At 33.9% G+C, this 18228-nt stretch overlaps 2 protein-coding genes across 3 annotated transcripts in view; one reads left to right on the forward strand and one right to left on the reverse strand.

Moving 5' to 3' along the window:
* LRRC17 (leucine rich repeat containing 17) overlaps nucleotides 1-5293 on the reverse strand; it is a 47009-nt gene extending 41716 nt beyond the window's left edge. The window contains exon 1 of the mRNA XM_074268455.1: nucleotides 5145-5293. The gene's annotated coding sequence lies outside the window, so the exon portion shown is untranslated. The remainder of the gene's footprint in view (nucleotides 1-5144) is intronic.
* Nucleotides 1-18228, forward strand: part of FBXL13 (F-box and leucine rich repeat protein 13) — a 245322-nt gene that overhangs the window by 120149 nt on the left and 106945 nt on the right. For both annotated transcript variants that reach the window (XR_012482417.1, XM_074268454.1), the window contains exon 8: nucleotides 5075-5204. Coding sequence is in view for 1 of the 2 variants with exons in the window: in XM_074268454.1 (XP_074124555.1) it covers nucleotides 5075-5204 (130 nt within the window). In the remaining variant the exon portion in view is untranslated. The remainder of the gene's footprint in view (nucleotides 1-5074; nucleotides 5205-18228) is intronic.

An 18228-nucleotide genomic window follows, 5' to 3' on the forward strand; every position in this document is an offset into this window, starting at 1 on the left:
TTGTTCATGCTCTGTCTTCCCACCCAACCCTCAAATTCTTGAAGTTTATTTAAAACTTGTACTTGTCACCAGAAAAAAATATAGCCCCTCATTGCATAATCTGTCATGCCTATATAATATATAAATTTACAGTTAATCACAACCAAAAACTAACATAACATTCATCAGTTTTTAGGTAAAATTTTATACAGACTATTTAAGACTTGTACTTTTTCCATGATGGTTTCTTTTATTTTTCCCCAGCCTAAAGTAAGTTTTCCCATCTGAACTCTTAGAGCATGTTGTCTATGTCTCTTTGGTAGTACTTGTTATGTTCTCTTTTGCATTAGACCTTCTTGTGTTTAGGTTTTCTCTCCCCTCCTACACTGTTGCTCCTTAGCATTAGCAGCCACATATTCTTCATCTTTGTGTGTCTTGGCATAAAACACACTGAGCAAACGGTCATGTAGAGGATTTATATTAGCATTCTCAGTGCCTTAACCATAGCAGGCACATAATAAGTGTTTATTCAATGTAGGTATTAAGCAAAGCTGAAAAATTCTTACTTGGAAAGCTACAACTAACACTCAAAGGAAAATATAACATCCTCTCTCTTTAGGGTGAAGCTTCATATGATCTCTTATAAGACTATACTGAAATGTATTAATTAGCCAATGATACTAATGCTATATGTAGAATTCAACATACATTTGAAAGTTAGCATAGCATACTGGCTAGAGTTGATCAGACCTATCTTCCAATTCTGCCTTTGGCACACATTGGCTCTGTGACCCTGGGGAGATCATTCAATCTGTCATTTTTCCAGACAATTAAGACAGTAAGTTGCAGAGAAGGTACAAGAAATTTCTTCTATGGAGGTACAAGTCTGATTTGAAAAAAAAAATCCAGCATTATAACTTTCTCTAATTATAAATTTGTAAAATTCAAATATATGAAAAGAGGTGACCGAGGAATATTTGTCTATAGTAGATATAAGAAGATTCTTCATGTAGCTCCTTTCAATAATCAGATCCTCTAATACTTTTAATATAAAATTGGATTTGGAGACAACTTTTCAAGAATTCTTCTTAAAACCAAAGAGCAGAGGTTATTTAACGAGGGACTCATGAACTTACTTTTATAATATTTCAATAACTATTTTTCAATATGATTGGTCTCCTTTGTAATCCTGCATGTATTTTTGTATTTTAGGCATTTTCAAACAAATGGCATATCTTCCTCTAATTAGGAAGATTTGAATTCAAATCTTAGTTCTGATACTTCCTGGCTTTTTGACACAACCTTTCTCAGCTTTAGTTCCCTTATATGTTAAGTAAAGTTGAGTAAGATAAATAAAGATAAAAATAATAGCAATCCTCACACAGATTTTTTAAAATGAGGATCAAATGAGATAAAATATGTAATAAGCTTTGTAAATTTTAAAAGCATCATATAAATGGAAATACTTTTTATTATCTTTCTCCATTGATTCCTTGGGTGGATATTTATCTTCTCAGTAGATAACCCTTACTTCTATGTTGATGACTTCAGATCAGAGCCCCCAGCTCCTTAATTTTGGATTGGGTTGACTCCAGAGCCTTGGGGTACAGTGGCCAGAGCAGGACTACTAGAGAGGGCCCTGGATGCAATGGGAGACCTTGGCCTTTTTAAGCTGAGGTCTTCCACAGGTTTCAGTTTGACTGAGGCAGCACCCATTCAGTGATTAAGGTTGTCTTCTTCATTCTACTTAGAAATGACCCTTGAATTTACTCATCTCTTATGATCATCGTTCTTCCACCAAAGTCCATTTCAATTGCCTATTCATGGCAATTAAGTCTTTTTTCCCTAATACCAGCTTCTCTCCCCTCAAATCCATCTTTCCCACTTCCATCAGATTTATATTCCTTAAACATTACTCTCATCTCATCACCCACCAAAGAACCTGCTGTTATTTCCTACCATCTGATTGATTTAGTTTAGTCTAGCATTTCGGACCCTTCATGTATCTACAACACTTCTCCAATTTTCCTATATAATTCCTCCATTTAGGTCATCTGACAACTTTCCCCTTGTTCCTCACGCATTCATTTACATCTTCTTCCACAGATCTGCCCCTTCTCTTACCTAGAGTGTCTCCCTCCTCTCTAAGTCCAAATCCTGCATACCTTAAATCCCATTAAGCTTTCTCTACTTAATTCCCCAGGATATTTCATTTCTCTGAATTTCAGCAGCACTTATAGAATAGCACCTAATCTAGCACGGGTGTGTGCTAATGTGTTTGCTCTTCTTTTTTTGTGTGTGTGTGAATACCTTGTCTTAGCACATAGATGGTAACTCCCCCATCAACAAAGAGCTCTCTATTTCTTCATTCCTTCATGATAGAGGAAATGAATGGATAGTAGCTGACTTGATTTGATTATGACAAGGGGCAAAACATACCTATGAAAGAGGCCTAACTGTTGTATTTAGATTTTCTTTAGAAATTCCATTTTGTGAAGCAACTACTGTGGCCCTTGAGAGATTAACATTCATAAGGCCTTCCATATAACTTCTTTTAAAAATGTAATTCTATATTTCTTACAATAATAACTATCTTTTATTCTCAAATTTTACTTAAAGATTGCTCACCAATGTTTCTAGAAGATTGGTAGCATTCTATACATAATAGCAGCCAAAAATTAGTAATATTAAAATGAGAGGAAAAAATTCCATAAAAAACTAGGTAACTAGGAAAAGGTAAAACGAAAAGTAAAAATAAAAACCAAAGCAAGCCAGAAATAGAATTTGAAAACTAGGGATCAGATCTTGCTCAGGAGGGGACGTATCTCTGGGTCAAAACTCATAATGAAATGTAGCAGTGTTACTTAAAATTTGCCAAGTGAGATTTCACTGTCAATTGCTATTTATCCCCCTATTAGGAACTATAAATCTCCAACAATCATTTCCTCTGGAAAAACTTAAAAGAAACATGTTCAAGAGAAGTACTCTGTGGATTTCCATACTTAATGGGTTTCCATTCTGAAGACAAATCATTGGTACTCATTAGGTTGGTAATTATTCAGAGTATGAAAGTACAAATTTTTTATCCTAAGAGATTTACATCTTGAAAATGGTGGATTTCATTCTTTATATGGAACCAAAAGGATCAAGAGTATTGGGGCAAAATACTGAAATATCATATAAGTATCCATCCCTTTGCCTTCTTCCTAAAAATATCTCTATCTGGTCCAGTCTTGTCAAATAATTGTTGATTCTCATTTTAAAAGACTACCATGAAGAGAGATTCCACAAGAGTCTTTGGAATTTATATATTTTGCTTAACAGTTCCTGTTGTTAGGTGTCCTTCATTGTGTTTAACTAGTTTTTGTATATCTGAATATAGATGGAAAAAAATTGCATTTTCCCAGTTCACATTCAGTATTCTCTTAAGAGTAGTAAAGATGAAGTAAATATTCTTAAGATTTTATTAACAGTCTTTTGGATCCTTTTAGGAGCTCCAAGCAAGGAAGGAGAATAGCCTGTACTGTTTCTGCTAATGCTATCTTATCCCCTCACTGAGTTGTTGATCTGAGTCAGAACAGTATTAAAGATACTTCATATGTTTTGAATACAAGCTGGAAGCAGAGGGAAAAATCATGTTTTGTTCAAAAAAAAATTCAGCATGAGTGAAGAGATCTGTGTCATGTAGATGTGTGTTGCAAATTATTGGAAATAAATAATAAATGTGTATTGTTTCATTTTTTTTCATTGAATAGGAATTGTCTTCTAAATTTTTTTTTAATAATCATTTTCCCTTGATTTTTTTTTTTTTTGTCCTTTAATTTTGTTCTGTAATGTTGTCAATTGCAAACGCATGTTGTTAGTTTCTATAACAATGACTTATTCCTCTTCCTTAGAAGTTGTCAGTAGTGGGAGTTCTTGCACTTTTTGAAATGCTAGACTTGGACTGGCTTGGAAAATTGCCCAAAGACTGTCCTGAAACTGAAAGCTCAAAGAGTACAGTGGTATAGACTCATTCTAATTACATTTCATCTCTCTGGAAGCCTTCATTTTGGTCATTGTGGCATAGCTGCAATTGCTTTGCTTCAATTTTCAGAAGATTCATAGTCTATGATGTATTTTCTTATTTATATCATATCTGCTTTAAACCATTTGCTGTATACTATTTTAAGCTCATTTAATCATAGTACATTAGTCTTTTTCTAAGATTTGTACTAGAAATGGTTGGTAGACACTATAAATGGTAAAAATTCATTTAAAACGTTTTTTTTTTTCCATTTTAAAAATACCTTTTTAGGTTCCTTTTAAATAACCAATTATAGCTTGGAAAGATCCATGGAAACTGATCCAGTAGATCTGGTTCTAGTCCCATTTCTGCCACTAGTTAGATGAGTCACCTTGAGAAATTTGCTTAATCCCTCTGGTCCTCAGTTTTCCCAAATGTGAAATAAGGGAATTGATCTAGGTGCCTCCCATCTCTTACCCAACTGTGATTCCAGATTTATTTTTTATTGTTTTTTCCAATATGTTTTTTAAATCAAATGAGTCTTTAACAATTTTATATATTAATAGTTCATCAGAAGAGAAAATTTTACAGTTTTTATTCTTTTCACACTTATAGCATTTCTTACTGAAATTCTAATTTTGATGTTTTGCAGATAAAACTTACAATAAACAAGAGAACAAATCTTGCAACTCTGTTTTTAAAATATGCCAGTTTTACAAAAATATTCATGCATCTTCAGTAGTCTTTTAAAAATTAGTTCTTTTAAAATTTAAATTAATCTCCTTTGAGAGAGAGACTTTCATCTAAAATTAACTCTAACCCTAACTCCAAATAGTTCTGAAATTTTACTGCCAATCTTCATTTCTTTAGTATGGAGAGTTTTTCCCTCACTACTGCAGATTTACCCCAAACCCTGCCCAAAAGACATTATCAAACATCTGAAAATAGGATGTCCAGTTAACAGTTTTACTTCTCTTAGACACTTTATGTTAAGAAAAATGCAAGCAAACAGTTAAAATGTGAATTCTGTAGTGAATCATAATGACCATTCCCTCCTCTCGTCTCCTTTTTTCTTGGTTTTCTTTTCAGATGTTTCCCCAACTTACAGAAACTTAGTTTGGCTTATTGCAGAAACTTCACAGAGAAAGGTTTACTGTACCTGAATTTAGGCAAAGGATGCCACAAGATCACCAATTTGGACCTTTCAGGTTGTACTCAGGTTTGTCTTTCACTTCTTTTTTTCCACGCGGTGGGGAAGGGAATCCTTTGGAGAACTGTCTGCATCCAGTCCTCATGTTAAAATAACGCAGGGCAAGTACTGCAGCAGACTTTTCAGAGGTTTTAAATTACACAGCCACAGCTGCTTAGATTTTCCTCAGGAATAGTACTATAGGCTTTTGGCTTCTTTCCATTTAAGCATCACATTTGCAAACTTATTGGATGAAAAAATGACTAATTTTGAGGAGAGTACAGTTCTTGAATTCCAAAACTTGAATTTTGAAAACAGTTTCATGCAAACATGAATGCAAAAAAAAATAATTAAAACGTTTGTGAGAGAACTTGCATAATTTCCTGAAAAGGCAAATAACTCACACATGTGCTTTCTGAGACCAAATAATATGGAAAGTTATAAATGCAATGCAAGGATATTCATCAGGAAGAAAGTAAATGTCACAAAAAAATCCCTTGTAAATCTAGAGTTTTCACATCACATATACAGAAGTTGAGGTCCATGCTAGCACTTGGATTCTTTAAAAAAAAAAAAAGTAGAATTGTATTTCTTTGAGTGCAGAGATGGTTGTTGATTTCCTGGGTTTGGTTTTGGATTTTTTTCTGTTTTGTTTGGGTCTTGTAAACTGCCATACATTCAGCATGTATTTAAAATGCTTGTTGAATTGAAAAAGGAAATTTTAAAAGTGTTTATATGAAAAACAATGGAAAATATGAAAAGGAAATATCTAAATGGTTAAGGATTAGATTAGGATATTGCAAAAGACTTGTCAAGGTAGATAATATCATTTTTCTAATTAGTCATTTTTTAGTAATGTTCAATTCTTCATCACCCATTTGGGGTTTTCTTGGCAAAGATACTGGAATCGGTTGCCATTTCTTTTTCCAGCTTAAAACTGAGACAGAAGGGCAAATGACTTACCCAGAATCACACAGCTAGTAAGTGTCTGAAGCTGGATTTGAACTCAGGAAGATGAGTGTTCCTTAACACTAGGCCCAGTGCTCTATCTACTACATCACCCAACTGCCATTATTATCAGTGAATAATGCCTCTTCTCCCTTTAGGGTGAATTTTGTCCTGTATCTTTGAGAAATATTTCATCCTTTTCTTAGTTGACAGAATGTTCTTCAACTTGAATACCATTCTTCTAAGTGGAGAATAACAAAGCTGTCCTTCTCCATAGGTATATATTCATGGCTTTGGTGCCAGGATTACTATTTGGGGGAACATAAATAAATGGGGGAACTCTCCCAGACCAAGTTGAAATTTGTTTTCCCTGCCAATATCTTTTTATTCCCAGGAACCTGATGCAAGTCATAGTAATCCCTGAAAAAGCCACTAGATTGGAATTGTATCATGTTAGAAATCTATTAATTTGTATGTGAATTCCATCATATTAGAAGTCTATAAATTTATATTTAAAAATAAAGTTTGGAAGATGTTATGCCTCCAAATGATAGCAGATTATTATATGATATGGGATATAATGTTGTAGAGGGCCGGAATTCTGGAAAAGTATACTTGAAACAAGGATACTTACAACAAGATGTTAACTCAATGGAATTGATGAGGGTTCTCTAGTTCACTTATACTTAATACTTAAGTAAGGTGATGTAATGGTTCTCCAAGTTCACACATATTCAGTATGCTGTAATGATGTAATTGTAATAGGGTATTTAAAGACTGAGAAGGACTGGAAATGAGACATTCCCGTTTTTGACCATCCTCCTCGTGGCTCTCCTGCCTCCTGCACTCCTCCATTAAGTCCAAGAACTCAGGCTGGTCCCGAGATCCTCCAGAGAGCTAGTTCAGATGATATATTCTGACACCCCAACTTGGGGGCTCTAGAAAGCACATTACATAATGTCATAACAAAAATATTTTAATAATAAAGTCTTGCATAATAAAAGAAAATTCAAGCCCCACCCCATAGTTGTACATTTCAATTAATATTCAACCAGATTTCCATCATGACAAAAGACTTAAAATATTAGCGGGAGTTTGCTATAAGTGGATTTGACATATATTTTATTAATAGACAACCCCCCCTACCATCACCATATTGCTATAACCTAACAAGTTGACAACCATAAAGGAAATGGCTGTGGATAAGTGAAAACTATGAATGAAGTGGTTTAAGGCATGAAAACGTATTTCTTTTGTAGCTCCTAATCTGAGTGTGGGTGTATTTTTTGCTGTTTAGTACAGGGCTAATGAGGTTAAGGTCATGAGTTCAATCAGCATGTGCAAAAGTGAGTTTTACTTTGGCAATGGAATACATTTTGTAGCCAGGCCAGCCAGTTTCTGCTGGTCACAAAGGGAACTGGCTTAGATAGTGCAAAGGGATCAGCACAATTATTCTTGCTCTGGAATATGCTGAATAATGCAGGATCCTAGAATCCTAGCATCTTGAGGTTGTCCATCTAAGATCTCCTGGTTTAGTGGACTTCCTTCTATGACATTCCTGATGAATGTGAAGACCCCCAGCCTTGGGGAGCTCACAGTTTTCTGAGACAGTTAATCTCATTTTGAGACAGACCAATTGTTAATCAAATTTTTCCTCATGAATCAGCCAATCTGCACATTCCACCCATTGCTTCTAATTCTACTCTAAGCAGAATAAAATTCATGTCTCTTCTACACATAACAGACAACTATCATAACCTCTTCAAATCTCCCTTCTTCCAGTAACCTCTGAACTTTTTTACTTCCTCACCATCCTGGTCACCTATCTTTGAATATGCTCTAGCTTACAAATATTCTTTCTAAAACATTCTAAAAAATATTCCATAAAACTAAAAACTGAACACTATATTGCATATGTGGTCAAATTAGGGTAGGGAATAGAGCGTAACCATCCTCATTGTGAATAGTAGAATGTGTTACCAAGCAACTAAATGAAACAGGTTAAATATAGAGATATTAACATATTCAGTAAACACTGTGGATGTTTGAACAGTTTATATTTAACTAAAATAAATTACCTTGAACTGTTCATGGACAAGAATTAATTTTTTTTTCACATTATCTTTCTTAAGAAATTGCTAAAATGTTTACTAGATACAGACAAGTATAAATAATGCATTCAGTCTTCAAGCACAACTTACAGGCAATTTAAATGGTGGGTTTCTAAATTTTAAATACACACACACACACACACACATTCAGAGTTTTAGCCCTCTACATCTCCCGCTTTCTTTTGTTTTAGAACACAGGTGGTCACACCCTCCCTGACGTCTCAGGAAAGGAGGTGAAAACACCGAACAGGAGGTGATCCCACTCCCCTGACATCTCAGGAAGGGAGATGAAAAGCACGAAAGGGAAGTGGGAAGCCAAGCCAGATATTGCTAGTGGGTTTCTGGGCTGAAAGGTCTTATTAGAAACAGGCATGCACAAACCCATCAGCATGGGGGATATTACACAAGCACATAACAATAATGCACAGGCTATATAAGTGATGACTCCCCCACAGTCAGTGCAGGCTTGATAAGGTGTAACAAACATGAATTGTATATGAAAGTTGTGATATAACAAATAATATAAATCAACACGGTCTTGTAAAAGATTTCCTGAAGACCTAGAAGGAGGATATGTAAACAGCAGTCACACATATACCTTCAGCAGCCAAGAGTTAGTCCCAAACCAACCTATTGTCCATTGTTTCACGTGTCAGGGAATCCTATGATTCCTGAAGATTTTGAAGTCCTGAAACAGTCTTATCATGTCTCAGAGAATCCAGTGATTCCTAAGTGTTATATATATATATATATATATATATATATATATACATACACATAGCTCTATATACATATAGTTTACCTCAAGACAATTCACTGCTTGTGAATTAGCAAAATTAATTTTTTTTTTCTCCATAGTAGCCCTTCATATGCTTGAAGACAGTTACTATGTCTTGTGAAGGGATTCGCAGCTTTTTTGTGACCTGGACACCTTTGATAGTCTGGTGAGAATTGTGAATCTTTTCTCAGAATCTTTTCAAATGATTAACATAAAATTCACAGGACTAGAAAGGAATGCATTTATATTAGAAATGCACTTATCATTTTTCTTTCCACAAAGCCCAGGCTAACAACCATTGCCCTTGAGCCTTCCTTTTCCAGTTTCTCCAGCTAATCTTATATAATATGGACTCAAGGTCCTTCATCCTCTTGGTTGCCCTCCTCTAGCTGCTCTCCAGCTTCACAGAATCTTTTCCAAAATGTGTGGTGCCCAGAAGAGTACTCCAAATATGACCCGAGCAAGGCAGGGTACAATGAGATTATCCCTTTCCTTTTCCTGGAAGCTATTCTTCTTATTGCAGCTTGAGATCACATTAGTTTTTTTGGCTGCCATATCACATTGTTGACTCACATTATCCTTGTAATACACCAAAACCTCTAGATCTTTTCCAGATGAACTGCTTGCTGTCTAGCCATAACGCTCTTGTATTTATAAAGTCAATTTCCCGAAACTTTACATTTATCCCTATTACGTTTTATTTTAATAGAGTAAGGCCAATTTTCTACCTTCTTAAGATCTTTTTGGATTCTCACTGCCAGCCAGTGTGTCAGTTATCTCTCTTAGCTTTTTGTCATCTATCTAATATCTATCTATATAGGTAAATATTTGGAGTAGCTGAAGGCCAGGCACAGACCTCTAAGCCACGCCATTGAAGTTTTCCTTCTAGGATAACATGGAATCAATAAAAACTGTTTTTTGCATTTGGCTATTTCTCATTTCAAGTCTATCTAATAGTACTATCTTCTAGCTATATCTCTTTATATTTTCTATAAGAGTAGCATAAAATACTTAAATGCTTTGCTAAAAAATAAGTAGATAAGCTATATTTATAACAAAGCTTCTTAAACTGTGGATTGTGACTCCACATAAAGTCATATAACTGAATGTAGGGTTCATGAAATTATGTTTATTATCAGATGTTTGATTTGTATACCCATTTTATATACCCAGGATCATGTAAAAACTTCTCTAGCAAAAAACGGGTCATGTGTGGCAAAAAATTAAGGAAGACTTAATATACAGCATTCTTTTAACGTCTAGTTTAGAATTGTATCAAAAAAGGAAATGTTTAGAACATAACTTGTTTTTGATGGAGTCATTCTAGTCCTTATGCTAATTCTCTTCCCATTCTAGATATTCACTTTCTCTTTGATTATATGTTCTAGAATTTTTTCCAGGAATCAACATCATATTCATTATCTCATAGTTTGCTGATTTCATTCTCATGCTCTTTTTAAACATTGGGATACCACATGCCCTTTTGTAGTCCTGCAGTGTTCTTCCTCTTGTCGTCCATAATTTTTAAAATATCACAAGCAGTGCTTCAATAATTACATCTACCAGTTCTTTTAGAATTTAGGGATATAACTTATTTGAGCAGAGTGATTTGAATTAAATTTAAGTGGCATCTTAATTGGTAGAAAATCAATTCTTCTGATTTAAAATCTACTGTGTTCCTACTATACCATGTTATTCTTCTCATCTTTACACTTTTTTGGTTCAAGTTGAAATCTATTGTGATGTTTTCTCTAACTGGTTCTCAGTTGGCCTACACATAGACAACTGATTTTTAAAATGGCTCCCAAGTCAATAACCAGCTTTGAAGGGAATGTGGTACATGTAAAAGAAAACTAATTTTGAAATTCAAAATATATCTCTGACACATAATTCCTGTGTGAGCATGGGAAAATCATTTAGCTTCCCTGGGCTCCAAAGTGAGAGTTGGACTACATAGTCTCTGAGTGGCTTTCTTATTTCAGATTTTTGATTCCTTGTACATTAAGATAACATTTCATTTTTGGGGGTGATGCTCTCTGATGCTCCATATTCCCAAAGCCTTCCAACTTTATTCCTGAGGAAAAAAATATAAATGATGAAACTTTCAATTCATAAGTCTTTCGAATCTTTTATTCTTGAACTGGAATCACTTTTTTCTAAAAAGATCTTTTGCCCTTTTCCTTCAGTGTCTAATTTTTACCTTGAAATCACCAAGCATCAAGGTATAAACCAACTTAGTTTGGAGGAAAGTATCAAATGCTTTATAATCTTTTTCTGCCTCTTCATCCTTTGCAACAAATATCAGTAAAAATCAACAATTATCTATAATTATAATAATTATAATTATAATCCTTTTTAGCCCAACAAAGTAGGGCGATTTAGAGTCCTATGAAACTTCTGTTCTTGTTGCCTTTGAGCAAAAGAAGAAACTAGTTACCCGTTCCTTTGTTCTTTGCAAGGAAAATGAGTGTGATGTCTTTCTACTTAATTCAAACTTTTTTATGTCTTTTAGTTTCATTTGTATTGAGAAAACTAATGTGGAGATGGTTTTCCATTAGTTTTCAAGTAAATAAGCTTATTCATGATTAGACAAAGATGTTCTAACATTCCAATGAAAGCTTGGACTGTCTAAGAAAGGATGCTCTTCCACCATTGCTATGGTAGCTGCAGGGGGTCATCCAGGATGAACTCCATTTTTTATTTTTATATCTTTCATTGGTTGTCACTGACAAAAATTCATCATTTCTTGGGAAGATAATTGCTGGTGAGCCTCTATTTATTGTATTTGTCTGCACCCCAACAGCAGAGATAATCTGTTCAATGAGCTCACATTTAAAGCCTTCCTAGCCTAATAAGATTGGTCAGAGTTACCAACATGTCACAGTGTGTTAGATATAAAACTTTTTATGGAAGAATACTAATCAAAAAAGTACAACTTAAATGAAGCTGTATCTAGAAAGCTATTAACCAAGTTTATTTGAAAGAAGACCAGAAAAATAAAAATAATGGAAAGCAAAGTACCAAGAAGCTATGATGCATAGTGGAAAGAACATGGGTTTTGAGCAGAGAATAAGGGTTCATATCTGGCTCTGTCACTTCTATTTTTAGTCTACTTTGGTCAGGTCTCTTTTCCTGAACTAAATAGATTTTGAGATCCCTTCCAGCTATGAAAGAAGAGAGAAAAACAGTTCTACATATTTTGAAATTATGCCACATTCTCTTTGTGTTGAGAAAACATATAGCCATATTTTTGTAATATGTTAAAGTTAGATGCTCTTATTAGATCTTTCTCCCTCCCCCCCCCTTTTTTTTTTTTTAACATATGAGGAAACCAAGGCTCAGAGAGATTAAGTTATTCAGGTTCACACAACTAGGAAGCATTTTAGGCTGAATTCTGACTGTGGGTCACAATCTATCCACTTCATTACATATAACAGATGTAATAAATTAGGACCATTAGTTTTTTTTTTTAAACAACAAAAAAATTTAAATTAAAAAAAAAATCCTGAAATTTACCTATCCAAATTAATTCCGTCCTTTTAAATGTAGTAAATTTTTAGAAGCTTTGCACTTGATCCAACAATAACTTTTAGGTTGTTTCTTTTGGAATTTGTCTTTAAGGGGCAAGACATATTCTTATGAATATCTTGAAAGCTATCTTCACTAATTGAAGGAACATTTTATTTTTGGACACAACTCAAAGTTATCCAGAGCTGTGTCTAATGTAAAGGAAGGTGATGATTAAATCGAGTAATTCCATTGAAGGCATGCTTTTATAAAGAAAGAAAATTGTCATGAGACTGGGTTTCTGGCATGGTTTGCAAACAGTTTCCAAAGGCAGCTCCTGAAATGTTTTGTGTAATTGCAATATTGTAAGTATTGTTGTTATTTGATCATTTCAATCACCTTTTTGGGGTTTTCTTGGACAAGGTAGGTTTGTCATTTCTTTCCCTAGTTCATTTTACAGAAGAGGAAACTGAGGCAAACAAGGTTAAGTAATTTTTCCAAGGTCACACAGCAATTAGAGACTGCATTTGAACTTAAGTATTCCTGATTCCAGGTCCAGAGTTTTATCCACTGCATCATCTAGTTGCCCAAGAAATATAGAGTTCCCTCAAATGACCTTGAAGGACAACAGTCATTTAACATATACATTCCAGTGCATTAGAACGGCAGTGTTAGTCATAAATATACAGATATACAGATAAACATCACAGAAGAAATTAGATTCTGCTTCCATCCTTAAAAAGGAACAATGAACAGCCATCTATAGAGCAGAGCTTCTTTAATTGGGGCCCTTGGATGGGCCCTTAAGCATGTCTGTAAACATTGATAGGAAAAAATGCATCTTGATTTCCACTAATTTTTAACAGAAATTTACCATTTCCTGCGATTATAAATGGAGGCCCAGAAGAACTAGAAGAACTAGAACTCATAATTGAATATCAGATAATTTTTATTATATTAAGTTTAAAAGTTTTTGTATAAACAAAACTAATGCAGACAAGATCAGAAAGGAAGCAACAAATTGGGAAATCATTTTTACATTTAAGGGTTCTGATAAAGGCCTCATTTCTAAAATATATAGAAAATTGACTCATTTATAAGAATCCAAGCCATTCTCCAGTAGATAAATGGCCAAAGGATATGAATAGACAATTTTCAGATGAAGAAATTAAAACTATTTTTAATCATATGAGAATGTGCTCCATCATTATTGATCAGAAAAATGCAAATTAAGACAATTCTAAGATACTACTACACACCACTCAATTGGCTAAGATGACAGGAAAAGATAATGACCAAGGTTGGAGGGATGTGGGAAAACTGGGACACTGATACATTGTTGGTGGAACTGTGAACAAATCCAACCATTCTGGAGGGTAGTTTGGAACTATGATCAAAAAGTTATCAAATTGATCCAGCAGTGTTTCTACTGGGCTTATATCTAAAGATATAAGAGATCTTAAAGACGGGAAAGGGATCCATATGGGCAAAAATGTTTGTGGCAGCCCTTTTTATAGTGGCAAGAAACTGGGAACTGAGTGAATGCCCATCAGTTGGAGAACGGCTGAATAAATTGTGGTATATGAATATTATGAAATATTATTGTTCTGTAAGAAATGACCAGTAGAAAAACAACAAAAAACAAAACAAAACAAAACAAAAAGAAATGACCAGTAGGATAAATACAGAAAGGCTTAGAGAGACTTATATGAACCAATGCTAAGTGAAATGAACAGAACCAGGAGGTCATTGTACATAGGCAACATCAATATTATACAACAATCAATTCTGATGGATGTGACTCCAACAATGAGATAAATGATGCCAATTCTAGTGATGAAGAGAGCTATCCACACCCAGAGAGAAGACTGTGGGAACTGAATGTGGATCATAACATAGCATTCTCATTCTTTTTGTTGTTGTTGTTCACTTGCACTTTGCTTTCTTATTCATTTACTTCCTTTTTTATCTGATTTTGTGCAGCAAGAGAATTATATAAATATGTGTACACATATTGGATTTAACATATATTTTAACATGTTTAACATATATTGGATTACTTGCCATCTAGGAGAGGGAATGGGGAGAAGGAGGAGAAAATCTGAAACATAGGGCTATGCGAGGTCAATGTTGTCAAATTACCCATGCATATGTTTTGAAAATAAAAAGCTTTATTAAAAAAAGATTGTGATGTAGGAAAAATTATGAATGGAGGCATCAAACATTATTTTGAAGTGTCTATAGGCTCTTCCTGACTATCAAGAGTTTATGACACAGAAAAAGACAGGAAGTCCTGTCCTAGAGATTCCATGGGGTTGCTTTCAGTCAGTGATATTAGGGATTCCTGCAATCTAACTGTCCATTATGAGCAGGAAATAAATGTCTCCTTTTATTCAGTTGTTTAAAGAGAGAGATTATATCTACAAGGGTGTATGCATATGTGTGTATTCTGTTTCTTCTTTTCATTTTTTTCTCAAATCTTAAAAAAAGATCTTTAATTTGGATTTCAAATTCTTCTTCAAGCCTTAGTCTTTTGCTTTTTGAATTGAAATAGATTTTCAAAATTTTACATTCCATAATTTCTTAGTACATTCTGTACATTCATATTCTATTTGGTTTTGTTTGTTTGTTTGTTTTGGGTTTTTTGGTGTTAGTTGTCTTTCTGAAAGTTTTGAGTTAAAAAACCTTATATTTCTATATAATTAAATTAAAATATAACTACAATGTAAACTTAATAAAATACATTAAACTAGAATTCAATAAGGTTTTCAAATTGATATATAAGAAGATTTCACAAAATAAAACAGCAATGATTAGTACTAGGAATGTTTATTGATTGGTGAACTTTAAGCCTTTTAAATAAACAATCCATGCTTTTAAGTTAAACTAATTGAAGCAAACTTAGGAACTACAATGAAGTCAAGACTTCTTTTTTTCTTTCTCTTTGAGGCACCAGATGATGGTAACTTGGACTTAATTCTATCAGGTTTGCAAAGTCTTCATGTCCCTAATTCAAAGTCTGGGAGAATAAGAATTCTGCTCAGAAATTTTCCTCTCACCCCAAATAAAGTTCTGAAGTATGGTGTAATGAGAAAAAACTGGATCAAAGACTTAGAAATACATTCTCATTATCATAATAATGACAATGATTGTAACTAATATTTATGTAGCATTTACCATATGATAAGCACTGCTTAGCACTTTACAAATATTATCTTATTTTATTTTTATCTCAGATCTTTATGTGCGTTTATTTGAACAACCTTGTGAAATAAATGCTATTATTTTACCATTTTTTCAGATGGGAAAACTGAAGCAGAAAGCAATTAAGTTACTTACCTGGGGTCACACACTCTTTTCTGAGGCAGATTTCAAACACAATTTTTTCTAAGTCTAAACCCAGTGCTCTATCTACCAAAATATCAAAGAAATCTGCCAAATGCATATACCTAATCATGTAATTTCCCTAATGGAAACTCATCATTGACTCATCAAGGATTATAAAAGAAAGGAAAAATCCTTTCACTTATAATTCAAGGCTTTCCACAATCTGGCCATTAATAAACTTTGCATTTTTTCCCTCTTATGTTTGATAGAATCATTGCATACTTATCTCTTTGGTTATCAAGGAGCCTTGTACAATATTAAATAGGTATCAATATCTTGTTGAAGGAGATCTTTTAAGATTATATTTTGCTCAGTCATAAATCAACAAATTTGAAGTACTTTGCATAAGAGTTGATGAAATTAGTTTCATTATGTGCTCAAAGCCACCAAGAAATGGTTTCATGAGATAATCTATTCTTCTAGGACTCACGATAAGCCTAAGCAAGAACAAGCTATTTGTAATAAACCTGTGTGTGTATATGTGTGTGTACTGGGGAAAAGGATTATTGTCTCCTTTCTATTCTTTAGGAGTCAATTCAGGGTCTTTCAGATTCAAAATTCTTGGTGCAATGCCTATTAAATCGATATTTAATCCTATATTTAGTTTCAGGCACTGAAAATCCGATACAACTCATTGCCATTAGATTAATTAGACTTTAAATACAGTATAACATATAATGATCACATTGGAATTAAATTAAGAAAATGATGTATAACCATACATTGTATGTATGTGAGGTGTATCAAACAATGAAAGACAGCCATACTTAATTTTAATGTCATTATTGACACCCATAGGCTAGAATCTGTTCTCTTTTTTGCCCATCTACTCCCTGAGAAAAGGGGAGAAAGGCAGTTGTGTTGTCTCTTCATATAGTCTTCTTTTTACAAAGGAAGAAAGGATTAAAGGGATGAAACAGCTTGGAAAGCTAATGGTAGCTCTTGGGGTGTGTCTTAGAGAGTTTTAGATCTCATTCCTCTTCACGTTAGTGGCCCTGATTGTTCTGGTTCTGTAGGATACTAATGAAATTCTCATTACTGTCTCAGAGATATGAGAAATTGCTTACTCCCTTATAGTGGTCCCACAGAAGCTACTGACATACACTTATGCTTTTCATGTAAAACTGACTGGTTCACATGGTTACAGATATTTCATATTCCTTCAAACTCTTTAATTTTTTGTCTCTTGATGTCTTTTATCTTCAGCTGACCAATCCATCTCCCATTTCTGGGATGCCAAAGAACCAATACCTGAAGTGAAACAACATTGTCTTTGTTGGGAGAAAACATATGTGGCACCATAATCACCCAATCCCCCTTATATAATAATTACCCTTTATTATGTATTTATTATTGTAAAGTCACCCGTTTAGTCTTTTGCAGGGACTTTGACAGTGTAGGTAGAGTGGTAGAGCTGTAGCAAGGTTGCCTGCATTTGAAACTGCACTCAAACATTCTATCTTTGTGACTCGGGGAAGGATACTTCATTTTTTCTTGGGATTCAATTTCTTTATCTGTAGCAAGATGTTGAACTCAAAGCTTCCCAAATTCCACATCAATGATCCTATTATCCCAGGGAATTCAGGGGCAGGAGCTTCTATTGTCAATTGCTGGAAAATAACACTCAGAGAAACCCAAGACCATAGCTAATCAGAAGACATTATTGCTCTTCTCTCTTTCTAGGGTTTTAGAAGTATATCTTTGTAAGAAGAATGTTGGATGTGGAGATAGGGGATCTAGATTCCAGTCATGACTTTCAGTCTTCCTAGCAAGTTGTTTAAGCTCCATGACCTTAGTTTTCCGATCTATGCAATGGAAATGGCAATAATATCTACTTCTGATAATTATAATGATACAACTTACCTCTTAAGTTTAGAGGAAAACTGTTATCAAGGGTTTGGAGGAGAGAAGGAGGTAATAGAACCTTCTCTTTCATCTTCTATCTATTCTATTTGTTTTTAATTTCTCTTATTTTTTCTATGTTATTTCCTTGCCCCTTTTAGGAACTTAATAACAGTTTATTGACTGATTACCTCCTCCTCATTAAACAGTTTTCATTTCTTTCTCTTCTTTATCCTGAGGCAATTGGGGTTAAGTGACTTGCCCAGAGTCATTTTGAAGCAAAGACAAAAACAAAATTTGGCATTAGTATTCCTTTGGTATATACCTTTATATTCTTGTGTAATTAAACCCACACTTATGTTGAGAAATGGAACTTTTTATCTTTTTAAAGAAACATTTGGTGCTTCTGTGTTTTTTGGAAATACATTACAGTTTTTAATATGAGACTTGCCAAAATTGGGTGCTTTTTAAAGTACTAGAT

Source organism: Sminthopsis crassicaudata, chromosome 5 (genome assembly GCF_048593235.1).
Source record: "Sminthopsis crassicaudata isolate SCR6 chromosome 5, ASM4859323v1, whole genome shotgun sequence".
Classification (NCBI taxonomy): Eukaryota; Metazoa; Chordata; class Mammalia; order Dasyuromorphia; family Dasyuridae; genus Sminthopsis; species Sminthopsis crassicaudata.